General features: G+C 38.0%; 1 protein-coding gene across 16 annotated transcripts in view; it reads right to left on the bottom strand.

The window, feature by feature from the left end:
- The window catches only part of Hdac9 (histone deacetylase 9), an 824691-nt gene that overhangs the window by 168271 nt on the left and 631540 nt on the right, over positions 1-24880 (bottom strand). For all 16 annotated transcript variants that reach the window (XM_076941980.1, XM_076941976.1, XM_076941988.1 and 13 more), the window contains one exon: positions 3939-4046. In XM_076941980.1, the coding sequence (XP_076798095.1) occupies positions 3939-4046 (108 nt within the window). The remainder of the gene's footprint in view (positions 1-3938; positions 4047-24880) is intronic.

The following is a 24880-nucleotide window of genomic DNA, read 5'->3' as shown; positions in this document are numbered from 1 at the left end:
AAAGGGGAGGGGAGGAACAGTGGATCTAGAAGAGAGGGGAGGAGAGGGCATTGGGACGTGTGGAGGGAGAAGATGCTCTGCTTGGGGTGTATTGTATGAGAGAAGGAAGAATAAACAAATGGAAAAAAAGAAGAGAACTTTTAAAATAGGTAAGAACATGTCTCTCAACATTAGAGCACTACCTTCTCTCTGGGGGTTTTGTTACGTTAGTTGATAATTGTTTTGTTTGGTGGTTTTATGAACTATATTTATGAAGTCTGTTTTCTATGCTTTCTGTAGTACTGGCTTTGGATTTGTTAGCTTAGTGGCCAGCTAAGTGCCTTAGCGTCTGTGATGGTCACCATGTGTATGTTAGTGTGTTAGTGTATCTATTTGGGCAGCTAACCTTGGCCTTCACTTCCTGTTTGAGCAGAATCTCAAAATCAGCTCAAATCGAGGGTTTAGGGCCTCTGTAGGTCTTTTCTGAGCTTGAACACAGGCCTGGGTATACACATAGCCACAGATTGTCATTCTTGTAGCCTGCTAGAATGTCAGGAATGTGGTGCCTGATATTTACCATACAGCTGTGCATCCACTCACATGAAGCTTCTGGATTGCCTCTTTGTGTTCCAATAAATGCTATTGAAGAGAAAGGGCTTTAATACTGATCCCTGTGTGTTTTAAAACAAGGATAGCCATTTAATCTTCTAGGCAAGCACCAGACACCACAAATAAAGACATCTCCCTGGCAATTAGGTTCTAATGGAACGCCATCCTCATTACACCTGCAAAGCCTGACAAATTCCTGGTTTTCACTGAGAATGTGCATTGCTGTGTGCTAGAACTGTAGTAGGACTGGGAAGGCAAGATGGACATGGGTATGGTGTGTCATAATAAAAACCCAGAAAGCTTGAAACATCTCATAATCTTCTCTCCACTCTGCTGAGTATTTCCATTCTGTACCAAAAATAGACCAATTTACTGTTATAGTTTGCTGCATGTGTTATATTTAAATGTTAATTTCAAGACCTCTACGTTTGTTAGATTCATTCCTGTAATTCTTCTTGTTTATTAGTCTCCCCAAGTAAAAAGGACAGAGCGTTTCAGAAATGAGGGAGACAGTCAGGATCCAGTGCAGCGTCAAGGTTTGGCCCAGGTAGCTTTATCTTTGTTGTTTTCTTTTCTGTTCTGGAAGAATGTTGGATCTCTTACAATCCCGATGGTCCCCCTCCAGCTCATCTCTCAGTTTATCACTTGTCTTGATGAAAGCTCTTAATTATTTTTATACTTTCCAAGATAAATTAGTACTATCTTAAAAGAAGTAATATTATGCTATGCCAGTAGTATTTCATCAGAGTATATATTTTCTAGGAAAATGGGTAAAATATTTGAGAATTGAGTAAAGACACAAAATTTTAAAAAAAGTAGTGGATTTTTAATTCTTTTTTTCCCTTTGTTATTAATTACCATGGTATTACTTGACAGTGTGCTAAAATAAGGCACCCCATTTCCTCCTTGGATCAGAATACAGTAAACCTACAGGTCATGAACACAATGCCTTTAGCCTGCAGGCCCACTAGGCTGGACACTGGCACCTGGGACAGGTAAGTACAGGGAACTTCTGGTTGACTAGGGGTTAACAAATGTGGCTCTAGCTTAGTTTTTTAAATTCTCCACTGTATCTACAAGCCATTTTTGATTTCCATTTTTCTAATGTGATTTCCCTGTCCCCAAATCAGCAATTATCAGGGGTTCATTTGTGCCTGTCAACATGGAATGGGTGCCTATTATGGTCCTGTCTATCTTGGAATTTCTTTCTTTCTTTTGTTCTTGAAATCCGAAAGATAAAACTCTAACATCAGTAATGTTCACCAAAGCAAGGTGAACTTATTTTTGGAATGTGTACTTATTCTGTATGCTGAAGATACATAGCTGAGACTCAAACCTGATTTTCTCATTCGCAAACAACTCAGTGTCAGCTGTGGAGAACTTGCAATCTCTTCAGACCTACTAGACAACCCAGAGAAGCTATGACATGTTCTGCAAAAGGTACAGGAATGAGGTGAGAAGCCCAGACCAATGGAGCCTTTTTCTCTATCCTCTCTAAACACATGCCCGCTATCTGTTTAACAAGGGGAGAAAAGGCATCTGTAGGAATTCTTGCTCTTAAGATAAATAAAACCGTGTTAGTACAGCTGGTGGTCAGTCTGTCCATACAGCTGGTGGTAAGTCTGTCCGTACAGCTGGTGGTCAGTCTGTCCGTAGTACAGAGTGTTGACACTTTGTTTGTAACTGGCCATTTGAAATGACTTCCTGCTAAAAATGGAATTAACTTGTTTCATTTTCTTCACTCCCAAATTTGTGAATTCAGCCCAGCAGGGCTGAGGACAGTCAGGGTTTTCTTGACTGTATGAATTCTAAGTAGGAAGGCTTCTAAATTATCAATTAAAAATTTCAAACTGAAAGCAATTAGGAAATAAGAATGCTAATGTAAAAAAAATCTCTTGATATCAAATGTGGGTATGGCAACAGCACAGTTACAAATGGTGATATGTTGTCAGGCTATTGCTCGTCACTTGAATCCTGTAGGAAACAAGATCCTCAAATATTCTTTAAACATGTCAATCTCTCATAATATGTGACATCACTCAAATAAGAATAATTATCCCCAAGGCATTATAGGAGACAGCAAAGCCTGTCCAGAAAGCTGAATCTTTCTGACCTTTTCATTTATCTTTTGCAAAGATAAAGTCTAAAATTAACTGCTACATTCATTAATGGCTCCATTAATCCCCAAGATGAGCAGTTAATGTCCAGAGGCTAAATCTTGTCAAATGCACAGAGACATGTCTTTAAAAACAACAAAAACCTCACAATCTACCGCATCCAAAGCTCATTTCTATAAATTTTGACCCGTGGGAAAAATGACACCACAGTTTATAATGCTGCCCTACATTTTAAATCACAGGATTCAGGCATAAATTGAATAAAAATTCATTTAACACAAAGAAAAAATCATCCTATTTAGATTTTATTTTAGATTTACAAAACACAAGATTCATATGCTGCTGGTCATAATGGATTTCCCTCAAGCCTCACAATTGCTAAAAATACCAGATCAATCACCATACCAGATCACATTATGAAGTGTGTGAACTAGTGCATTAAAAAACTGTGTTAGCACCAACAAAGTTTATTGGGGTAGCTACATTCAAGACACACATGGTGGACCTTTAAATAGCACTGTTAAAATACCAAATAAAATGTCAATGTCTGTCAGGTCTCTGGATTTTTATAAATTGTTTAGACTGGAAATGTTGGGGTTTGGACATTGTTCTTTTCATAAGATGTAGAAAAAGAAGAGACCATAAAGGAAAAGAACAATAAAGCATAACTCATTTTTGAAGTTCGTTCATGGAAAAACATACTCTGGATCATTACTCCCCTAATCAACAATTTCCTTCTTCCTCTCAGTCCTTCCGTTGTCGTCTGGTATTTGACTTTCTCCCTCTCCTCTCTCTGGGTGGTATTCTGAGCTTATACATACTACTCAGTAACCAGACTTTTTAAGTCACTTCAAAAGAGACCATAAGGATTGCATGGCAGATTTTACACAGGCACTCATGCATGCACACACACATGTATGTACACACTGAGAACAGGGTATATTTTTTTTTTAACATGGACCACAGTTTTGCTCACCATTTCTAAGGTCTTACAAACACACCATTGTGATCTGAATACAGAACATTCTGGAGAGAAGGAAGGCTCTTCAAGCAGGAAGGTCACAAACTATTTACAGAGGAGTTCTGCTCACACCTCAATGGCCATCTCCTTGCCCTCCTCCCTCTGTCTTCTTCCCTGTATTAAGCGTCCCCCACCCCAGCCATTTCCCAAACAACATCTCTGTTTCAGCAACTTCTCTAGATTTCCCACACTTAATGCAACCCAGACCTCACCTTCAGCTCTCCTGAGGCCACTTTGGAAGCCAGCTCAATGACACAGCCAACAGCCATGCGTGCAGCACCGGACGAGTGCAGCTCATTCCAAATGGTGTCACTGTCCACCTGAGCAAACAGTCAGCAGGGTCCAAAGAAGGAGAGAAAAGGAAAAGAGAAGAGAAGGGTGAGAAGGGGTGGGGGAGGGGGACAAGAAAGAAAAAGCAAATCTGTGAGGAAGGGCTGGCAGGGTAACAGCCTGTGTACAATAACATTAGTCTTCCGTCCTGGCCAGCTGAAAAGGCCTTCTGGACATGGCTTTGCTTATACTTTTTCTCTGCACTGAGTTCTCCAATGGAAACACATTCCTGCCATGCCTCACTGCCATTCCCTGTTTAGATTTCTCATTACAAATAGCATTACATAGGCCAGATCTGGCTTAGGTACAGGCCTGCTAGAAACCAGGCACTGGCAGTAGGTAAAGCAAAAACCAAGAGCACTTAGTTATACATAAAAATCGGATTTGCAAGTGCTGCAGGAAGAAAATACTGTTCTGACTTCAGGTTTCTCGGGAGCCAAAGACAAGTTTTAGGCAGGTAGCAGTAGCTGGCCACGGGTAGGAAGTAGTAACCACAACTGAGCCCCAAGAATGGAAGGGCCGTTTAGATCTCACACTTAAGATGTTATCTAGGGTGAACCGTTAGGGGAACTTGGTTCACAGTGGAGAGGCTTAGTTCTTCCAGGATGGAAGAGCCTATTTGGGATGGATGTTTAGAGCCTAGTTTCAGTGTAAATGGGCTTTCGTAAAATGCACAGCAGCTTCTGTCCTCAAGTACCTCCATGGAAGCATATCTTAGCACTCTTGAAGTGTCGTCAGTTCTTTTCCAGACATGCAATAAGAACATACATATTGAGAATATTAAACGAGCAGTGATGGTGGTTTTAATTGTAATACGTGTTGCATTTCAAAACATTGAAAATCGGCACCAAATGATAGGCAGATCTGAGCTCAGAGAGTGTGAGTCACCGGAAATGTTTAAGAAATGAGATTAAATGTTTGTGAACATAAATATCAAGTCTTTGTAAGTGGGCCAAAGAGAAGATATCCTGCATAAAACCAAGCTTTTGCTTAATAAAGTTGAGAATAAGCCAAAGGGCTAGTCACATGAAAAATTGAAATAAATGAAAATAAGGCGTATTTACAAAGCACTAATAGGTCTCCTGAGTAATGTCATTCATCTATTCTTTTATTCTGTAATCATTATTGACTTAAGTCATGGGAATGTATCAACAATACAACCAAAACCACAATCATATTGTTCGCAAAGAGTATTGGACACACAGTTATCCAATAGGTGCTTGAGGTTCTGGCCTCAGCTGTGTCTCCAAGCTGTCAATGAGAAATTAAAAAAACATGAGAACTATATAACCACACAAACAAACAGATATGCACACAGAAACCAAGGTCATCTAAACAGGATGGTTGTGAAGAAAGAAGCTTTTAAAGCCAATCTGTTAGGAGAGACACCCTGGTCTTATTTATTAAATGTGTATTACACTAGTTAGTCTGTTCTGCAGCTTTCTTATCCACGAAAATATCATGAGCATCATCTGATAGCTCAGGTTAAGTGCACATACTGTCATTCCAGAGGATCTGAATTTGGTTTCTGGTACCCACATGACATGCATTCATACAAACAAACTCACAAAGCTGTTGTAGGATGCTTTGAAAGGACCCTGCACTTTCTAAAAGCATTCAGCTGCGTTTGGAGTCAACCTTTTAGTTACAGCAGCAACATCTATCTGCTCAAAAATGAAGACCCTACTAGATGAATGAAAGTACTCACTGACCCTCTTAAAGAAAAGCAGCATCTTTCACTGAGCTTATATAACCAGGTATTTGAGATTCATGAGGCTATGGTCTCAGCACTGCATGTTGAAAAATAAATCTTGAGATTGGCTTTGTGTTAAATAGTTTATAACCAGTTTTTTTTTTTTTTTTAAATATCACTACACACCTTCTGGTACCATAATACAGACAAGATGGGTGAGGTTTTTGAATTGAGAAGTTAAATAAAGACATCTCACTAAATTTAAGAGGGCTGATATGGTGACTGAAACATCACATAGATTCTAAGTACTCTATTAGTTAAATTTGAAATATATTAAAACAATACTTATTTCTATATATTCTTAAGGCAGTTGATTAAGTTGGTTAAAGCAGTTGAACATTTCCATCTAAAAAGTTAAATATTCCACTGATTAGAAATATTAGCTGCTCTCTCATTTGAAAACAATGTTGGATTAGCCACAAGAATAAAAAGACTTAGGTTACTACCTGCATGTTAATGCCTATTTTGCTTCCTGGAAGTATTTTATATTGATGATAAATACTATGTATCTGTACCATTAGTGCTAGTGCATAAAACAGTAGTAATGACAACTTAATTTCTATTAAGTTTATAATTTATGGGTATCATTGTAGTAAAGCTATGATTGCTGTTCTCAAAGCATGATCAATGGATTCTTGAGATTTATTACTTTTATCTAAAGTTTTGCTTATCTCCATACACAGTCATTTTGGGGACTCTATGAGATTTCTTACTCAATTATTTACTTATACTTAAGTATATAGAGCATTTATGTAAGAACTACTTGAACCTATGTTTTATGTATAGTTTATAATTAAGTGGTAAAAATAAGCAAGTTTTACAGATGTAATCAGATCAGTGACTTCTAGATACATGAATAGGTTTCCTTTCCTCAGTGATTTAGTTGTAACAACAAATCACAGGCTGGATAATTTACATAGCACTAGTAGATTTACCACAGTTAGTTTTTTGCTTGCAGATAGCTTTCTGAAATATTCACTGCTTAGAAGGTTACTCATATTAGGAGAGGAACCCATTTCTCTAGTTTCATTTAGTGTTGATTATTTTATAAAAGCTTATTAATCATTCTTATGCATTTTGGATTCAACATGAATTTTGAAGGAGTTTTAGGGACACCAAGGCTCTAAAGTATTTCTTCTCCCTCTTTCTCATACTAAATAGAGAAACTGCTAACACTATTGTCCTTTATCAGTGCTAACACCAGGAGGGTCACGTCCACAGGGGCACTGTGATTTCAACTACTACTGGATTTCTTGATAGAAGATGGTTGAGTTCACCAACCAATGATGTATAAGAGATATTCAGGGCTAAAATGGATGCAAAAAGAGCAAGAAGATTTGAGATGGACACATGTGCAGGGCTAGGATCTGAAGTAAATGCCATGTAATAATGATAGAAGAGGAAGTTAGCCTACCACTTTGTAGTCTGGTGCTCTAACTTGTAGAAGTTGAAACACCATGTTTGCAGTGAATGAAAGATAATGTAGAATGTAATAAAAAGTCCAGCAAGAGAGGAAAGAAATTAAGGCAGAGCAGAGAGACAATCTGGTGGACACATTAGCTATTTAGCAAGATCTCTATGGGATTATTAACACATTCAAGGAAAATCCTTAAAAAACAGAATCATTTTATCTTAAAAACATTTTTAATTATTTTTCTTTCCATGCCAATGAACTTCTTTTCCATCAACCAACTCACTTACTGAATATGTGTTTGTGCATATGTAAATGTGGTATGTGTGTATGTGTGCACTGTATGTATGCATTAGAGGTCACAAGTATGGAAGTCAAAAGGGAGATTAGGATTAATATGGATAAAATATATACAAAGATAGATATACAAGAAAGTATTGGTGCCAATGCTTATGGCACCAATAAGCATATAAATTAAATTTTTATGGTGTTTGTTTGACCTATATTATCTATGTTAATGGGTTCTGTTCCTTGTTTCCCTAAATAATATGCAAAAATGGACTCTTGTCCTCTATGACTCTCTGACATCTAGCTCATGTCTTGGGCTGTGGATGGGACATTATGGGAGGAAGAAAGACTTAAAAGCTGTCCCTTTGGTCCTGAGAGATGAGACAGAAGCAGGCCAAGAGTATGATGGAGGTTGTGAAGTAGGAAGCAACATGGAAACAAGTGATATGGGCAAATACATGCTCCAGGTAAGTTCACACAGTGGTTATAGAGAAGACTCTGCATTCAAACTTGGACACTTGTAGTGATGCCTTTACTGAACTTTGGGTACCAGTTTATGAGAAGCCTAGAGAGTAAGGCCAGAGGTCAACCAAGGGTCACGCTGATGCATTTCTAAGGTGTGTTCCCTGTACAGTGGGAATGGAAGCTCTAATGCCCAGGAACAACTAAAGCAGTACTGTGAAAGCGTCTACTGAGTGGACTAATTACAACTTGTACCAAATAGAGTCCATGATGATCACTCAGGAGACCCTGATGTGAGGTGAGGTAAAGATGCTGAGGCCCAGGAGCCCTGCCAAACTTCCAGATTACAGAGAAATCAGAAGTCATATGTCAGTCACCAAGAACCTCAGCTTCAGATTCACAAGACTAGAAACAATCAGGTTGCTGGGGAAACCTGAGTGCTCAGAGAACAGTATGAGGATTCAAGGACCCATTCAGGTCTCCAGGTATCTTCAGGTATCTGCATGTCACCTCTAGAGAAAAAAAAAAAATCCAAGAGCCTGAGTTTCAGTAGGCGTAAATGGATCATAAGTGGGTCTTAATATGGAATTTTTATCTGAAAGGAGGGGTTAAAAGTAAAAGGGATAGCTATTACTCGGGAAAATCAGTGTAACTGGAAGAAAAAAGGAGAGGTGTCCACTTGGCTTTGTTAAGACGGTATAAACAATGCTCTGTATTGTTTTCCTTTTCAGTTTTGTTTATCTGTTTTGAGGCATTGTCTTGCTACCCATCTCAGTCTGGCCTAGAAATCATGATTCACCTGCTTCGGCCTCCTAAGTGCAGGGTTTGGAGGCATTTATTGCAATTACTAGCTTTAGCTGTGTGATCTTATTATTATCAGTGTTATTTTTGCATCATTGTGTACTGAGGCACGTGCTCAGCAATTGTTCTAGCACCGAGCTACATCCTCATCTATCTTATTCTTAAAGGCAGAAAATTACTTGCCTGAGTCCCATGGGAATATATCTACCTAGGTTTTGAACAAAGCCTCTAAAGGCTATTCTATATATACATACCCGTGGTGTAATTGTGTATTGCGGCTAACAGAACAATCCTCAGAAACTATCCTCCCAGATCCTCTGAAGTATTTACCAAGCTTTCTTTGTACATCATTTTAGTAAACAGTGTATTTTCACCTTTGACATACTTGCTTGGGTCAGATGTAATGTCAAGGTGTGGTCCAAAGTAAACTTTTCCTTCCTTAAACTGCTTTTGGCAGGGTGTTTTATTACAGCAATAGGGGAAAAAAAACCACAAAGATTTTTGCTGAAAAAGGGTAGAACTCTGCTTTTGGGTGAGAGCTTTTTGACCTTGAACCAAGAACAAGATTTAGTCATCTGCTGGAGAGAGACAGTATCTGTCCTGGAGATGCAACTATAAGGCAGAGAGAAAGATTATAAGGAAAACTATGGCTTAGTAGGTCAGAAGAATGTCCTTTGTGTTATGGTGACTGAAATACTTAAAGTAAAAATTATAATGGACAAAATACTTACTCTTTTTTAAAAAGAAAGGATGATGTAGAGAATGCTGCTATCAGTTTTAAAGTGCACCCAGAACAGAAGGAGAGGCCTACCCTCTCTATTCCTCTTTGAGCTGCAAAGCTAATGGCACCTGGAAGAACACAGAATCTCACCCTCTCAATAGCAGTGGTGAGGCAATAAAGGAAAATGCAAAGAGCAGGAGATGGATGGAAAGTCCTGCATTCAACCCAGTGTGCATGGTTCATGTCTGTCAGTACCCATCAGTAAAGAACTAAACAACTACTTTAAGAAACAGCCACAAGCAAGGCATGGTGGCCCTCACCTTAAATCTATGCCCTTGAGAAGAGAAGACAGGAAGACTGGTGTGAGTTCAAGTAAAACTGCACCTCAAAAATGGGGTGGTGATGGAACTCAGTGGTTAAGAGCACTGGCTGTTCTTCCAGAGGACCTGGATTTATTTCCGGACACCCACATGGCAGCTCAAAACCGTACTTCTAGTCACAGGGGTTCTAATGTCCACTTCTAAACTCCATGTAGCAGAGTACCAGGCATATGTATATAAAGGCAAAATGTCCACATATATATAATATAATAAATATATAATATATATTATATTTATAATAAAATGAAGAAGTGAGCCTCAAAAATATAAAAAATAAATAAAAAATACATACATACATACATACATACATACATACATACATAAATACATAAGCAAACCCAGAAACTTCCTAATACTACCCATATCTGAATGAGCAACGTGTCCCACTCTCTGCCAGTCAGTTAAGAAAATGTGTGATTAGAGGCTACAGAGCTACAATAAACCTCCCTATGGAGCCTGGAGAGTTGGAAAAGCTCATTCCCTCAGCCAAAGCAGAACAGCATGAAGCAAATACAGAATGGGAATCTAGTATGGACTATTTATATTTTCTGCAGTATTTTTACATTCTCCTCCTCTGAAGTTCTTTGGTTCCTGTTGTTTGAAAGTAGAGACGGCACTAGTCCTCCTGGTGGTTTTCAGCTAACAGGTATTGAGAACTTATTATGGTCTTTTAAGTACATAAAGCTTCTACCTATTTTAGTTTGTAAAATTTTCAGCCATCACTGATATAAGTACTATTATTAAGCAGATTTGTAAACCAAGTGCGTAAAAGTGATTCCACTATTAATTATGGAAATAGCAGTGAGGACTCAGACACTGGATAGCTTAACTATATTGATCATTATATATGAATGCAAAACTAAAATTGAAAAAATAAGACATGACTTGTTAAAGCAGATTCTAATCATATTTGCAGAATCGAAAAAAATTCCCTAACTAAATACATTTTGTAATATCCATGTATTTTATGTTTAGAATAATTTAACTTTACACTGTCAAGATTACTAAAATATTTTTTTTAGGTCAAATGTTTTTGGCCATTTGAACCTGGCATATTTTGGTGTTTCCTATGTTGTTTATTTATTTATTTACTTATTTATTTATCTTTGTCATCATTATATAGCTGGGATTCTTAGCGAAGGTGATTTTATTTCTCCAGGCCATTTGTTGATCTCTTGAGACACACTTTTATTGTTATGTCTGAGTGGCATTTCTGCTACTAGACTCAGATGGGAGAAGGTGAGAAGGAAGTGGAATATCTAATAACCACAGGACAGTTTTGAAAGCAAACGGTTTGTAAACTACCCGAGGCTCTTGAAATAATTAGGAAAAGTATTGTCTTGAAGAATTCTAATTGTATATGTGTATATGAAATAAATCTAAATGGAATTTCCAAAGATCAGGGGAGACAAAGCCCCAACTAGATATTTCTTGTCACCAAATGAAACATTCAGTGCCAGGAAGTGGGTTACATCTAATCAAACTGTTGGCAAAAGGGGGCCCATAAACAACCTAGCTATTGCCAGGGTTATTCATTCCTCTCTACAAACCGATGGCAACACCTTATTTCTAAAGTAAATACCTACATAACTCATCGAATACAGAGAGGTCAAGCTAATTCCTACCTAGATCCTTCACCTCTATATTTACTAGTGTTTGTTGTACTGGAAGGTACTCTGCACACTACCAAAGGAAAAAGGTAAATAGCAACCCAGCTACAAACCTTTAAATCTACAGGTGTGACCTGTCTGAAAGATACACTAGTGCAGTGGTGTGCCAAAGTCTGTGGGAGTAACCAACCAATGTGTGATTTGACTGAAAGCTCACTCCACGAGATGGAAAACCAAACCTAACACTTGGCCCTTAGATGGCCAGGAACCTGGGTCTAGATAGGCCAGAAACCAAGGGGGAAAAACAAATACTACTGTTCTGCTAAAGAACTACAGCAATGAAGTGACTCCCAGGGACACTCTGCTATTCTCATTGATCAGTGCCTTCCTCAGCCATAATCAGAGAAGCTTCCTCCTTGTACAGAGATCACAACTAGACCTTGAAACACTCAGCCCTAAGAGGGACGTCTCCATCTTTCCCCTCAGGGCTCAAGAGCTCTAAGGAAGAGGAGGTAGAAGGAGAGTAAGAGCCAAATGGAATGGAGGACACTAAGAAATCACAATGTACACAAGAAATCATATGTACACCGGGCCTGTTGTTTTCTAGAAACAGAGACCTCACAGAGACCTTGTCAGATTACACAGAGCCTGCATGGGTATTCATCAGATGTGGTCCTAGAGATGAAAGGGGAAATAGGCATACAGTAAACCTCCAATCTCTAACCTAACCCAGAAGCTATCTTTAATTGACATCTTCTTGCAAAGAGTATCACTGGGTATACAAACCATACTTGAGGAAGGCCCCTTGCCCCACAGTAGATGGCCTACCAAAATGAATCCAGTGGTAGTTTTGAAGGTTTCATGTTTCAATGTTTAGTCTGGGCTTTTTTTTCTTTTCTTGCCCTCCTCCCCCTTTTTTAACCTTACAGGCTTTTTTGCTTATATATTATAGTTCCAGATTTTGTGGGGTTTTTTTTGGGGGGGGGGAATTTCTGTGTGACCAGTTGTATGTGTCTCTGCACCTGTATGTGTTTCTTGTACTGTCTATTTGGCTCTTTTTTTCTCCCTGTTTGTTGTGCCCTATTCTGATTTGTTTGTTTGTTACTTGATTGTTTCCTACAGAAAGAGATAAAGCAAAAGTATAAATTTGGGTGAGTGAGGAAGTGAGGAGGATCTGGGAGGAATTAGTGGAGGGGACCTATAATCAGAATTTACTGTACTGAAAAAAAAAATCTATTTTCAATTTCAAAAAGAGAGTTCTAATTGGAGGAAAAGTAATAGAGTGCTGTCATGACAACTTAGTAGCTAAGAGCACGTTGACAAACCTATGATATGAATTTGACCACCAGAACTCCCGTGGTCGAAGGAGGGAACCAACTGCAATGACAGGTTGTCCCCTGATATCCACATGTGTGCCATGGAAATTTGTCAACTGCCCCCTGCCCCCAACACAGCACACACAAATAATGAAACACATGTAATAAAAAGTTAAAAAGTCACCAGCTCCAAAGTGTCAGTGCTGCTGAGCTGGAGGCATCCTTCCCTGGCACAGAGACATGTGAACACTGGAGCTGCCTTCCCCAAAGTGGCAGCTAGAAACTCAAGGTTATCTTCTTGACCTAGCAAAAGTGATCGCTTCAACAGTATGTGCCTTATACACTAAGTTCCTTCCATGATCATGGCATTCTCACCTTTTTTTGTTAGCCTCACTCCTAACTCATAAAATGCAATGCTGATAGCAACTCCATCCATTCAGTAATCAGCTGAGGGCTATGTTTCTTTTGTGTGTGTGTGTGTGTGTGTGTGTACGTGTGTGTTCTTTTCTTTTTTAAAGATTTTCTTATTTGTTTTATGTATATGAGTACACTGTCGCTGTCTTCAGACACACCAGAAGAGGGCATCAGATCCCATTACAGATGGTTGTGAGCCACCATGTGGTCGCTGGGAATTGAACTCAGGACCTCTGGAAGAGCAGTCAGTGCTCTTAACCATTGAGCCATCTCTCCAGCCCGAGGGCTATGCTTCTTAATGTCTCTCATCCGACCCGCTTTTAGCCTCCTCTCTTCAGGTAGGGATGCCAAACACATAGTACTAATTCCATCTATTCCTGACAAGTGCCCTTAGCCTTTCGTGTCCATCTCTCAGCAGGGAACCTAGACTCTGGTCACCTCCTCTCTAAAGAAGAAACATAACATAACATATCCATAACAGCAACTCCACCCATTCCTCTTACCTGTCTGAGGGCCACCTGGCTTGCAACTGTTCTTCCTGTCTCTTCTTGTCAGTTAGGGAATTTGGCTGTCCATGCCCTACCTCACCAGCACTCATTCCCTGAGGAAAAGTCTAAACTCTTTCTCCAGTCTCCTGAAGATTGTCTTCAAGAATCTTTTTTACTCTATAGAAGGTCAAACCCTGGAATTAAAAGTCGCACTTAGCCTTGGCTGAGATGAGACTACTGAAATCCCATTAAAACACCAGCACTGAATTGTTCAAAGACTGAACCCACGTTGAATACCTCCAGAATACCTGACAAGTTGTGGTGATATTTAACAGAGCTTCAGACATTTACTCAAAGGAGAGACAAGATTTACATGCCAGGAAACGCTATCAATAACATAGCTGCAGAATATCTAGGAACAATCCCAATCCCAAACTTGAATACCCAACACAAATAACACAAGTCTCGACCAATAATAAATACTCCTATAGTAATGTTTCCTGAGAAAACAATTCAAGGTATAAAAGTAGAATTTATATAGAGATAGACTGAAAAGAAAGTCAAAATAGAATAATACTTCAAGTGAAAAATTTAGGAATTCCATAAAATTCAGATAAAATCCTTAAAAATAGATAAAATGGAGAAGAGATTATGTTATAAAGATAAGCCGGGGAAATTGGATCAATCAAATCCCACCCCCTACACACATACACAAATTCAAGAAAGGAACATGCAGGAACTCTGTTACACTATAAGAAGACAATAAATGTAGAAGAAGAAGGGGACGAAAAGGGGGAGGAAGAGGATTAAGTTGAATGCAAAAATTAAAGTAAAAATCTATTTATAAGAACAACAACAAAAACAGAAAAAGCATCCCCAATCTAATAAAGTAGACTGTAATCAAGCGTCAGGAAACATACAGAATACCAAAAGACAAGACCAGAAGTAAAACTTCTGAAGTTGTATAATTGTCAAAATGTTAAATTCATGGGACCGAGAAAGGACATTGAAAGCTGTGAAAAAAAGAACAGGTCATGTGAAATGGAAAACCCATCATAATAACATCTGGCTTTTCTTTCTCTTTTAAAGATCTTTTTATTGATTCTTTATGAGTGTCACATTATGTACCTCAGTCCCACACATCTCCCTATCCCTTAGTATCTGCCCTCTGACCTTGTGACCCCTCCACAAAAGAAAAATAAAACAACCACAACAATAACGACAGAACAAAGTGTATAAAACATCTTGTTGTGGAAGCTGCAGTGTGTCTCAGTGTATCACACAGTATGCCCTTCTGTCCACACATCTTTACTTGCAAATGTTCATTGTAATGAGTCATTGGTGTGGTTTGATGCCTCTGGCTTCTGCTACACTATCAATACTGGATTCTACCAGAACTCTTTTTGGATATTCTGTTGTTGCCTTGTGTCATGAAGATCCTGTAGCCCTGAATCTGCAGGACCTGCCCTTCCATACTCCAGCAGTTCATAGATGGAGTAGATGTTGGGGTGGGCCAACTCAAAGCCCTGAATCTGGGCCTGGGTGGTAGCTGAGTTGGGAAGCCCACCAGCTCTCCCACACCCACACCATCAAGATGAACTCTCCAGCACTGTTATACCTAGCTTACTCAATGCCAGCAAGGGGCAAGATCATCTCTCCTGCTCTCATCCCCCCAGACTGGCTCACCTACACCCATTCCACCAGAGCCTGTTCTATTGCAGTGCCCAGTCAAGGTGCAGGGACCTACTCTTCCAGGTGTTGCAGCCAGGGAGAGGTGGGACCAGCTCTGCAAAGCCCTTGGACATTAACATAGTCTCAGAAAGGCATCCCAGACCAGGGACTACACACAATCTTTAGTGGTAATATGAGCCAAAGACATGGATACAGAACCATGCTGCTGCATGACCACAAATACAGAGGACCCTGAAAAACTAAAGTCTGACAAAAAGGTTAAGCATACCTAAGAAGGTATAAGAAACAACAAAACAATTCCAAAACATTGAATCAAAATAAGTATAATAGAATACCACAAAGCAATAAAATAACAAACAATGTACACTCTTCAGTAAGAAATGTTAGTATTAATGGTCTGGACTCTTCAATAAAGAGAAACAGATTAATAAACTGGATTGGAAAACAGGATCCATCTGTCTATGATTTTAATGAAACATGACCAATGATAAGCATAGCAATTTATTCTAAAAAGATGGAAAGGAATATTTCAACCAAGTGGAAATGCTTTAGATATCTCTCTGTAACTAGCATTCTGTTACCAATGAGAGTAGAAGAGAAATCTATTCACTGGTAGACAGTGCCTGGGAAACTTTGGTCTCAAGTCCAGTTTGCATTCTTATTTTATATTCCAACAAACAAGTGATCGACATTTTCCAGAAGCATATGTTGGTGGGTAGCTTGGGGCCATTTGCTTTTCAAAAGCACATGTTACAGTTGGCAGGTGCAAACTTTTATGGTGAGGTTGCTAAGGGCAAGATTCTATTTTTTTCAGTTGTTTCTCCAGTTTATTCTGTTCCAGGTAGCAAGGTAAAATCATGCTTGGCAATACAAGCAGTGCTTTAAGTAAATAAGTGCACGAATCAATAAGTCAGTATCTAATACTTGTGTGTATGTGTGTGTATGTATGTAACCATATTTTACCTTATAACTAAGAAACAACTAGGCATAGTTATTCTAATATTTGACAAAACTTCAGATAAAGATAACCAGAAGCGTTAAGAAAGGATACTTAATTTACACTGAAGGAAAATCCCATCAACAAGCTATCACAACCCTAAATGCATATGAATTAAAAAAAAAAGAAACACCAGATTTCATAAAAGACATACTGCTCTAATTAAACCCACACACAAACACAATGAGAGTGGGTGATTTCAATATCCCAATAGATATGTCACTTGGGAATAAAACTAAATAGAGAAACTCTGGAGTTAAATGACATCATAAATTGAATAGATTTAACAGATATCTATACAATATTCAAATACTCAAACACTAAAGAATATGCATATGTGTCAGTAGCCCAGAGAGGTTTTTCCTAAATAGATTACATATTAGAACACAAAACAAGGCTCACTATAAAAAAATTGAAATCATATCATGCATTCTATCTAACCACCAAGGAATAAAGATGGTATCAATCACAGTAGAAATGAGAGAGAGTACAAAAACTCATCAAAGTTGAACAACACACTACTGAAACAAAACTGGGTGAAAGAACAAATCAAGAAGAAAAATTTAAACTTCATAGAATTGAACTAAAATGAAAACACAACATATGAATATAAAATGAAAACACAAACCTATGCGACACACGTGAAGGAAGTCCTAAGAGGTAAGTGTACAGCACTATGTGCCAGTATAAAAACTTGTAACAGATCTCAAATGAATAACTTAATGATACACATGAAGGCCTTAGAAAAAGAAAAAACACCAACAACCCAAAAAGTAAGTAAGAGGAAAATTAAAATTGAGGTTGAAATTAATAAAACAAATGAACAATATTACAAAGAATCAAGGAAACAAAGAATTGGTTATTTGAAAATATCAACAAGATTGATAACTCTTTGAATGAAAGAGGATTCAAATGAATAATATTAGAGATGAAAGGGAGAAATTACAATAGACACTGAAGAAATGCAAAAATAAAAAAAATACCTTAAAAGGAAACCAATGAGTTTCTAGTTATCTATCTATCTATCTATCTATCTATCTATCTATCTATCTATCATCTATCTATCTATAAAAAACCTTTGACAAAATCCAACATCCATTCATGAATGGTAAGAGTCCTGATGCATGGGGCATATTTCCTGATGATATGATTGTATTCATAAGTGACCCTGAAGACTGTACCACAAATTCCTACACCTGAAAAATAAATGCATTCAGCAAACTACCATTATACAAAATCATTGTACAAACATAGGTGGTCTTTCTACATACAAATAGCAAACATGCGTAGAAAAAAGTCAAGGAAATAATACCATTTACAAGAGCCTCAAAATATTTTTGAATAATTGTAACCAAGAAAGTAAAATATTTGTATGATGAAAACTTTAAGGCACAAAAATAGAAGGAAGGAACAAAGGAAGGAAGGAAGGAAGGAAGGAAGGAAGGAAGGAAGGAAGGAAGGAAGGAAGGAAGGGAGAGAGGGAGGGAGGGAGGGAGGGAGGGAGGGAGGGAGGGAGGGAGGGAGGGAAGAAGGTAGGAAGGAGGGAAGGAAAGAAGAAAGGAAGGAAGGAAGGAAGGAAGGAAGGAAGGAAAGAAAGAAAGAAAGAAAGAAAGAAAGAAAGAAAGAAGGGAGTAGCTGAAGGAGACACCAGGAGATGGAAAGAACTCATGCTCATGGATTGGTAAGATGAATTTTATGAAATGGCAACCCTGCCAAACAGAATCTAGATTCAATGCACTCTCCATCAAAATTCCAATGCAATTGTTTACAGAAATTTCAAAAAAAAAAACTTAAATTTTACATGAGAATACAAAAAGATCCAAGATGGCTAAACAATCCTCAAAAAACAGCAACAGAAACAACAACAAAACAGCTGGGGGTAACACCATCCCAGATGTCAGATTATACTTTGGAGCCATAGTAATATAAACAGCATGGTACCAATATAAAAATAGACAAAACTATCCAGGAAACAAAATTGATAACCCATATACAAATCCACACCCCTATAGTCCACTGACTTTTTGATAAAGAGACCAACAATACGCAAATGTGAAAAGATGGTATCTTCAACAAATGGTGCTGGCCAAACTGGATAGCATCATTTAGACGACTGAAATTTTTGGTTGTGAGCCTAGCCTTTAATGGCTGAGCCATCTTGGTCCTGTGCAAGTTCAATGCCCCAGGGGAATGTCAGAGTGGGGAGGCGTGAGTGGGTGGGTGGGTGGGTGGGTAGACATAGAAGCAGGGGGAGAGGGGATGGGATAAGGGGTTTCTGGAGGGGAAACCAGGAAAGGTATTTGAAATGTAAATAAATAAAATTTCCAATAAAAAACTCTGGAATGCAATGTAATATAAAAAAAAAAACAGAAACGTTGTTATATTCATAATTGTATCTAAATATAAAAAGATGCACCCAATATAATGCAATATATATTCTAAATAAATATGTATTTAAAAGTTAAAAAAAAAGAAGGCTGAAATTTGATCTTTAGCTTTAAACCTGTACAAATCTCAACTCCAAATGGATTAAAGAATGAATACCCTAAACCTACATTTGAAATCCTTGGCACAGCAAAGTACTTTCTGAACAGAACCCCAGGACCCCAATAGTGAAGACATTAAGACCAAAAGTAAATTGAACTTCATCAAACTAATGTGTTTTTATATAGCAAAGAACACCAACACTTGAGAGAAGCAGCTTGAAGAATTTGAAATAGATTTTACCAGTTAAACATATGACAGAGAATTAATATCTAGAATATAAAATGACTTCAAAAACCTAAACATCAAGAAAGCAAACAAGTCAATTAAAAATGGGGCATAGAACAAAACATTCCTTAAAAGATGAAATACAAGCTAGGCAGTAGTGATAAACATCTTTAATCAGAGCACACAGGTGGCAGAAACAGGCAAATTTGAATTGGAAGTCAGCCTGGTCTACAGAGTGAGTTTCAGGACAGCTAGGGCTATACAGAGAAACTCTATATCAACAAACAAACAAACAAACAAACAACAAAAAGAAATACAAAAAAGAAACATTTTTAAAGTTTATAACATGCTTAAGAATCAAGGAAATGCAAATTATAACTATTCTGATACTTCATCTTACATCATTTAGAATAGTTAAGATTAAAACAACAACTACAACAAGACCCAAAAACCACACTCCCCACCAAAAACCGTCAAATTTTTACTGTTGGTAGGAGATCAGACTGTTGCAGTCATTATGAAAATCAGTGTGGAAGTTCCTCAAGAAGCTAGAAATACAAGTCCCAACTGATCCATCTATTCCACCTTTGGGGATGTACCCAGAGGCCTCAAAATCCTACATGCTTATCCATATTCATGGCTATTGTATTCATGAGAGCCAGGAAACTAAAAAAAAAGTCTAGATATTTAACTGATGAATGGATAATACATGTGTGGTATATTCATACAATGGAATATTATGTAGCTATTATAAAAATGAAATTATGGAATTCCCAGATAAATGGGTGGAGCTGCAATCAATACTTCCTGTAAAGTAACTCGGACTCAGAAAGATAATCTCTCATTTGTGGATGTTAGCTTTGAATCTTTAGATTTGTGTGTTTCATGTACAATACCCATAGAGGCCAAGACATTACTAGGGGGCCATGGGGAGGGTCTTTCAGAGGAGAGGAGATTGAACTCACTGGAATCATGGCTAGTAATGCATGACTACAAAGGGGAAAAGAGAAGGAAAGCTGCCGTGAAGTGGTTGGCCAGAGAGCTCCCCACAGAAGAGAGACGATAGTGAGAAAACTACTCTCAACTTTTCTGACTGATTTTTAAACATTTGCTTCTCACCATGACTTTTATTTGGAATACAACTGTGATGGCTGATCTTGGTTGCAAACTTGATATTCCTGAGAATTGTCTCCATGGCTTGTGGCCATGTCTGTTCAGGGTTTTCTTGATTTCTAGATGATGTAAAAGAGCCCAGCCCACTTTGGACAGAACCATCCAACATCAATAATTATCAGGAAAGTGCCTCATAGTCATGCCCATAGGTCAACTTGATGGTAGCAATTTCTTAATTAAGATTCTCTGTCCCTAGGTGACTATATAGTTTGTGTTAAGTTGACAAAAATTTAACTAGTATGAATGGAAAGGCCAAAGTTTCCACTGGTTCTTAAAATTCAATTGTGAGTTAAGACCATGAATTAGAATAAGAAAACCATGAAAGAGATTTTTTAATGACATGAAATTTCCCCCAGCACTTCTTATCTTTAAGCATTTGCAACTGTCAAACCTTCTGGGAAACCACTTAGAGCCCTGGGTTCATTCTTTGTCCTTTTTTTTTTTTTTTTTTTTTTTTTTTTTCATTCACTGTAAATTTGACAATATAAGAAGGGGCAACAAAATGAAATTGTGATAGGAAGGGCACAAAACAACCAGAGCAAGTTGACTGCCAGATTTGCTAGCACTTTCTTTGCTAAGTAGGCAATGTATAAGTCGCTTACACTGTTGTGTTAGGGACATACACCTTGCTAAATGAACAGTTTAGCATTCTTATAGCATAAGAAATAATAAAAATATAAATCCCTTATCCCAAATCATTAATTCAAATCTAGAATATTCAAAATGTTATTTAGCTGGTGATGATTTTCTTGGTTGTCTGATTAATGTAGACATACTAGAAACAAACACACAAGCTGCCTAGAGAGGCTTCTATGTAAGTGGGTGTGTGGCCTAAGAATACCAGTGTTCAGATGACTGCTATAGTCAAGATGTGTCCAAATCTATCACTTACTGCAAGGTGAACACTCGAGGTGATGATAAGTCATCTCAGATCTGAAGGTGTCTATGTTCTGTCTAAAAGGTCAGTGGCTATTGAGTTCCAAATAATTTCTTTATTAGGGAAGAGATAGCTTGGTATTTCATTAGCAGTCCTAGATGTTATAGTACCAAGTGCAACATTTTAATCATTAATATTCATCAGGATTAACATTTTACAAGTTCCAGGCCAGAGTAAAACAAACCAAGCTGTCTTAAATATTTGTGTTGTTTATTTATATTCAGTTATCTGTTGAATTATTTATTTTGCGGGGCTGGGGTTAGAACCCAGAATATGTTCATGCTGGGCAAATCCTCTACCACCTAGCTATTACCCCAACCCTTGGAATGCTATACTTTTACAGAATGTTTAACAGTTCTAAAGTGGAGGAGGCAAAAGATAGCTCTTATGAACTAACTGGGTTGCTTCCTGTGTAGCCAAGATCAAAGCTTACCCAGGGAGACTCCCCAGGGTAGGGCATTTGGGGAGCTGACCTCCATGTTCAGGGGGTGTGCTCAAGATTTCAGCTTCTACCTCAGGTAGCCACTAGAGAACTGTGTGTTGAATAGAAGAAAAGAATAACTAGGATTTTATTCTGTTCTCATTTCATCTACCTCATCCTTAGTGATTAGAAAGGATTGTCTTTTATAAAAGTATTGCAGCATAACAGATGGGAAATACAATATGACTAAATACAATGCCTTTCAGGATATAAAGATTTGAGAAGCCTGAATTTCATGGAGAAAAGATGTTCTTTCCAAACTGAGCAAAGAAAGAATCTTATTTTAGTAAAATGGACACAAAGCCAAGGCAAAGGAAGAGGACTATGAGAAATGCATATGAAATTGAAATATTTATATTTTTAAGTTAGTCCTAAGATGGCTACTTTCTAAAGTACATAAGAGAGAATGGCCCCTAACTCTGTGTCTGTCTAGCAACATTTAATGAATTTGTATCTAGAGGTTTCCAGACCCTCAGGACTTGAGATTATCAGCTTCCAGCATACTTTTAAAGAAATAATTGCAGGGAATCCTCCTATTCTTTTCTAGTGGTATGACTCCTAAGAACATCTTCCACATAGATCAATCAGAGCTTAGGATATTATATAGACACAAACGACATGCACCTCAGGGATCTACCTTCCCACTCTCAAGTCACTCAAACATTAGCAAGTTCATTCAATGGCTGAAACTCTTAGGAAAATGAAGACGATACCACCCCCATCATATTGCTGTCATTAGCTTTAAATTCATTGGAGCAGGAGGTATGTTCACAAAGGGTGATGCAATGCAGGAGCCATAAGTACTTAGTAAACGTTAACTCAAAAAAAAAAAAAAAAAAAAAAAAAAAAAAGCTTTAGGTTTTGGTTCTGACATTACTTTCTACTTAGCAGCACATCAAAGGACAAGAATCATCTGTGATGACGCTGGAAGCCAGAAACGACCTCCAATCAGAAAGCTCCATGTTTAAGCAACATATGGATCTAGTTCAGCCGGAGTTTCCTGAATGAATGTGGGCCTTTGCAGGCTTTCCAAGCACACTGAACAGCGCTCCATCACTGGCGCTGGAAACAAAGCTAACGGCCTGCAAAGCCGCACATGATAGAGATTAAGCTACCTGTCCTGAGTGGATGTGATGGTATTTAAACTGGGGAGGGAATGACTTAGAGGAAAAGGAATTTTAGGCACCGTCTCCTTTGTAGAATCTAAATGTGGCCTGTTGATTTCTTTTTGGAAATATTTCCAGAGTTAAATATACTACGACTGTGCCCGTTAACAAAAGGGGTTTCCTGTGAGGTGGGCATAAATAATGTGGTACACGATTGTTGCTTCGACACCTTGAACATTTCATCCTGCAAACCGAGTAACGGAACTCATCTCCAGGTGCTAAGCAGTTCAGTGAACCGTTGCTTTTCTGCTGTGCTGCTAGGGCCATGGGCATGTCTGAATAATTGAGTTTAAGCTTAAATAATGATCAGATGCCCTTTGAAACCTACTGACAGACACCAGACTCAACAAAGAAGCAGAGGTTTTTCATCATAGGAAAGACTTTGCCTTTGGAGGCATGTTAAAGACCAGTTAGCTACAAATGAAATTAAGCATCTTTTTAAATCTTTTCATTCTCTCAGGTAGCGTGATTCTTTTAAAACAGCTATCTAGTGTGAGTCAAATATATCTGCACAGAGTCTTTTTGGTTTGGTAATGTAGAAAGTAGATCTACTGTTTTTAGATTGTTAGAGTAATTCTAATTGGCTTAATATTTACATATTTTTAATAAACTTTTGACTAGCTTATTCTTTTTATGCTGTATATGTTGAGTGAACTGGCAGCTACAAAGCAGATAATTCTTTCTTTCTTTTTTCTTCATTTTTAGTTAGAATATTACATTGTTTCATTTAAAGGATATTTGAGAAGCTTAATATTTTTCTATTCTGAACTCTTCACTCTTAGGGTTACATTCAGAAACACTAATAGTTTTGTTTCTGGCCATGAAGACAGAAGGGGAGGGAGTAGAGAGGTCACAGAAAGGAAAATCTAATTTATCGGCAGATCCAGTGGAGGATAATAAAGTCAAATGTATCATCCTATAAATAGCTTTGGGCTGCATCTCACAAGTCAGAGATAATGCTGGGGCATGTCCTAAGTGCTACGTTTTATCTATTTTAACACTGGGAAGTGAGTGATTGATTACTGCAAGAGAAGAAACTGGGCTTTAAAGAGATTAGGCAACTTGAACATAAATAGTTAATAGAATAGCTGCGATTTTTCCCTAAGTCTGCTTTCAGCATCATTGTTTGAACAGTGTCCTCCTCTTTGACACTGACCTCCCTAATGTGTCTGTATTTGGAGACAAGGTCTTTGAAAAGTTCCATAAGGTTGGGGGTATTTATAAAGGTGTACTGCAAAGTGACTGATTTTTTTTTTTTTTAAAGAAAAGGAACACTAGAACGAACACATATGAACAATCAAAGGAGGAAAGAAGGCACAGGAAGACTGCTACCTGAAACACAAGGCAAGTGCCTTCAGAAAACTAGACCTGCCAACACTCTCATCTTGAATTTCCCATCCTATGGACAAATAACTTTCAGTGTAAGCCACCAGTCTCTAGTATTTTGTATAATGACAACATTAGCTAGACTAACAAAAAGGTGAACTTTACACATGCTTTATGCCTTTTTGTCTCATAACATCCTTATCAGTAATGTACCATGACACTTATTATAAATGCCCTAAGCCTGGATTGTGGTTGACTTGTTATAATAATTTTATCTTCAGGACTTGGCACACACTGAAGACATAATCAATTCCCTTAAAATAGTCAACTGATTTCTGGTCAGGATTTCACCACAGCTGAAAATCTACAAGGCATTATTAAGAAAGAAATATCTCCTCTGTTCAGGTCCTGCAATACATTTGTGATTTTAAAAAGAGCTCCTTTATCTTCTGCAGTTAGTGTAAGCCAGGACTTTGACTCTCACTTGACAATGCTTTGTGTTTCAATTTGTATGTCATGACACAGAGGCCTTTCACTAAACCACCTCCACCATACAGTGCCTACTTATCTGGACACTCTATGGCCACGCATCTCTCTTGCCTTCCATAAAATTACTCTTTCTAGTATCTACTTTAAAAGGAGGCGTATTATCTAGAGTATAAGTCAACTAGATTCCCCACTGCTGAGCTAGTGAAG

This window comes from Arvicanthis niloticus, chromosome 11 (genome assembly GCF_011762505.2).
Source record: "Arvicanthis niloticus isolate mArvNil1 chromosome 11, mArvNil1.pat.X, whole genome shotgun sequence".
Taxonomy (NCBI): Eukaryota; Metazoa; Chordata; class Mammalia; order Rodentia; family Muridae; genus Arvicanthis; species Arvicanthis niloticus.
The sequence above is the reverse complement of the archived record's forward strand: the minus strand, read 5'-3'. Positions and strand labels throughout refer to the sequence as shown.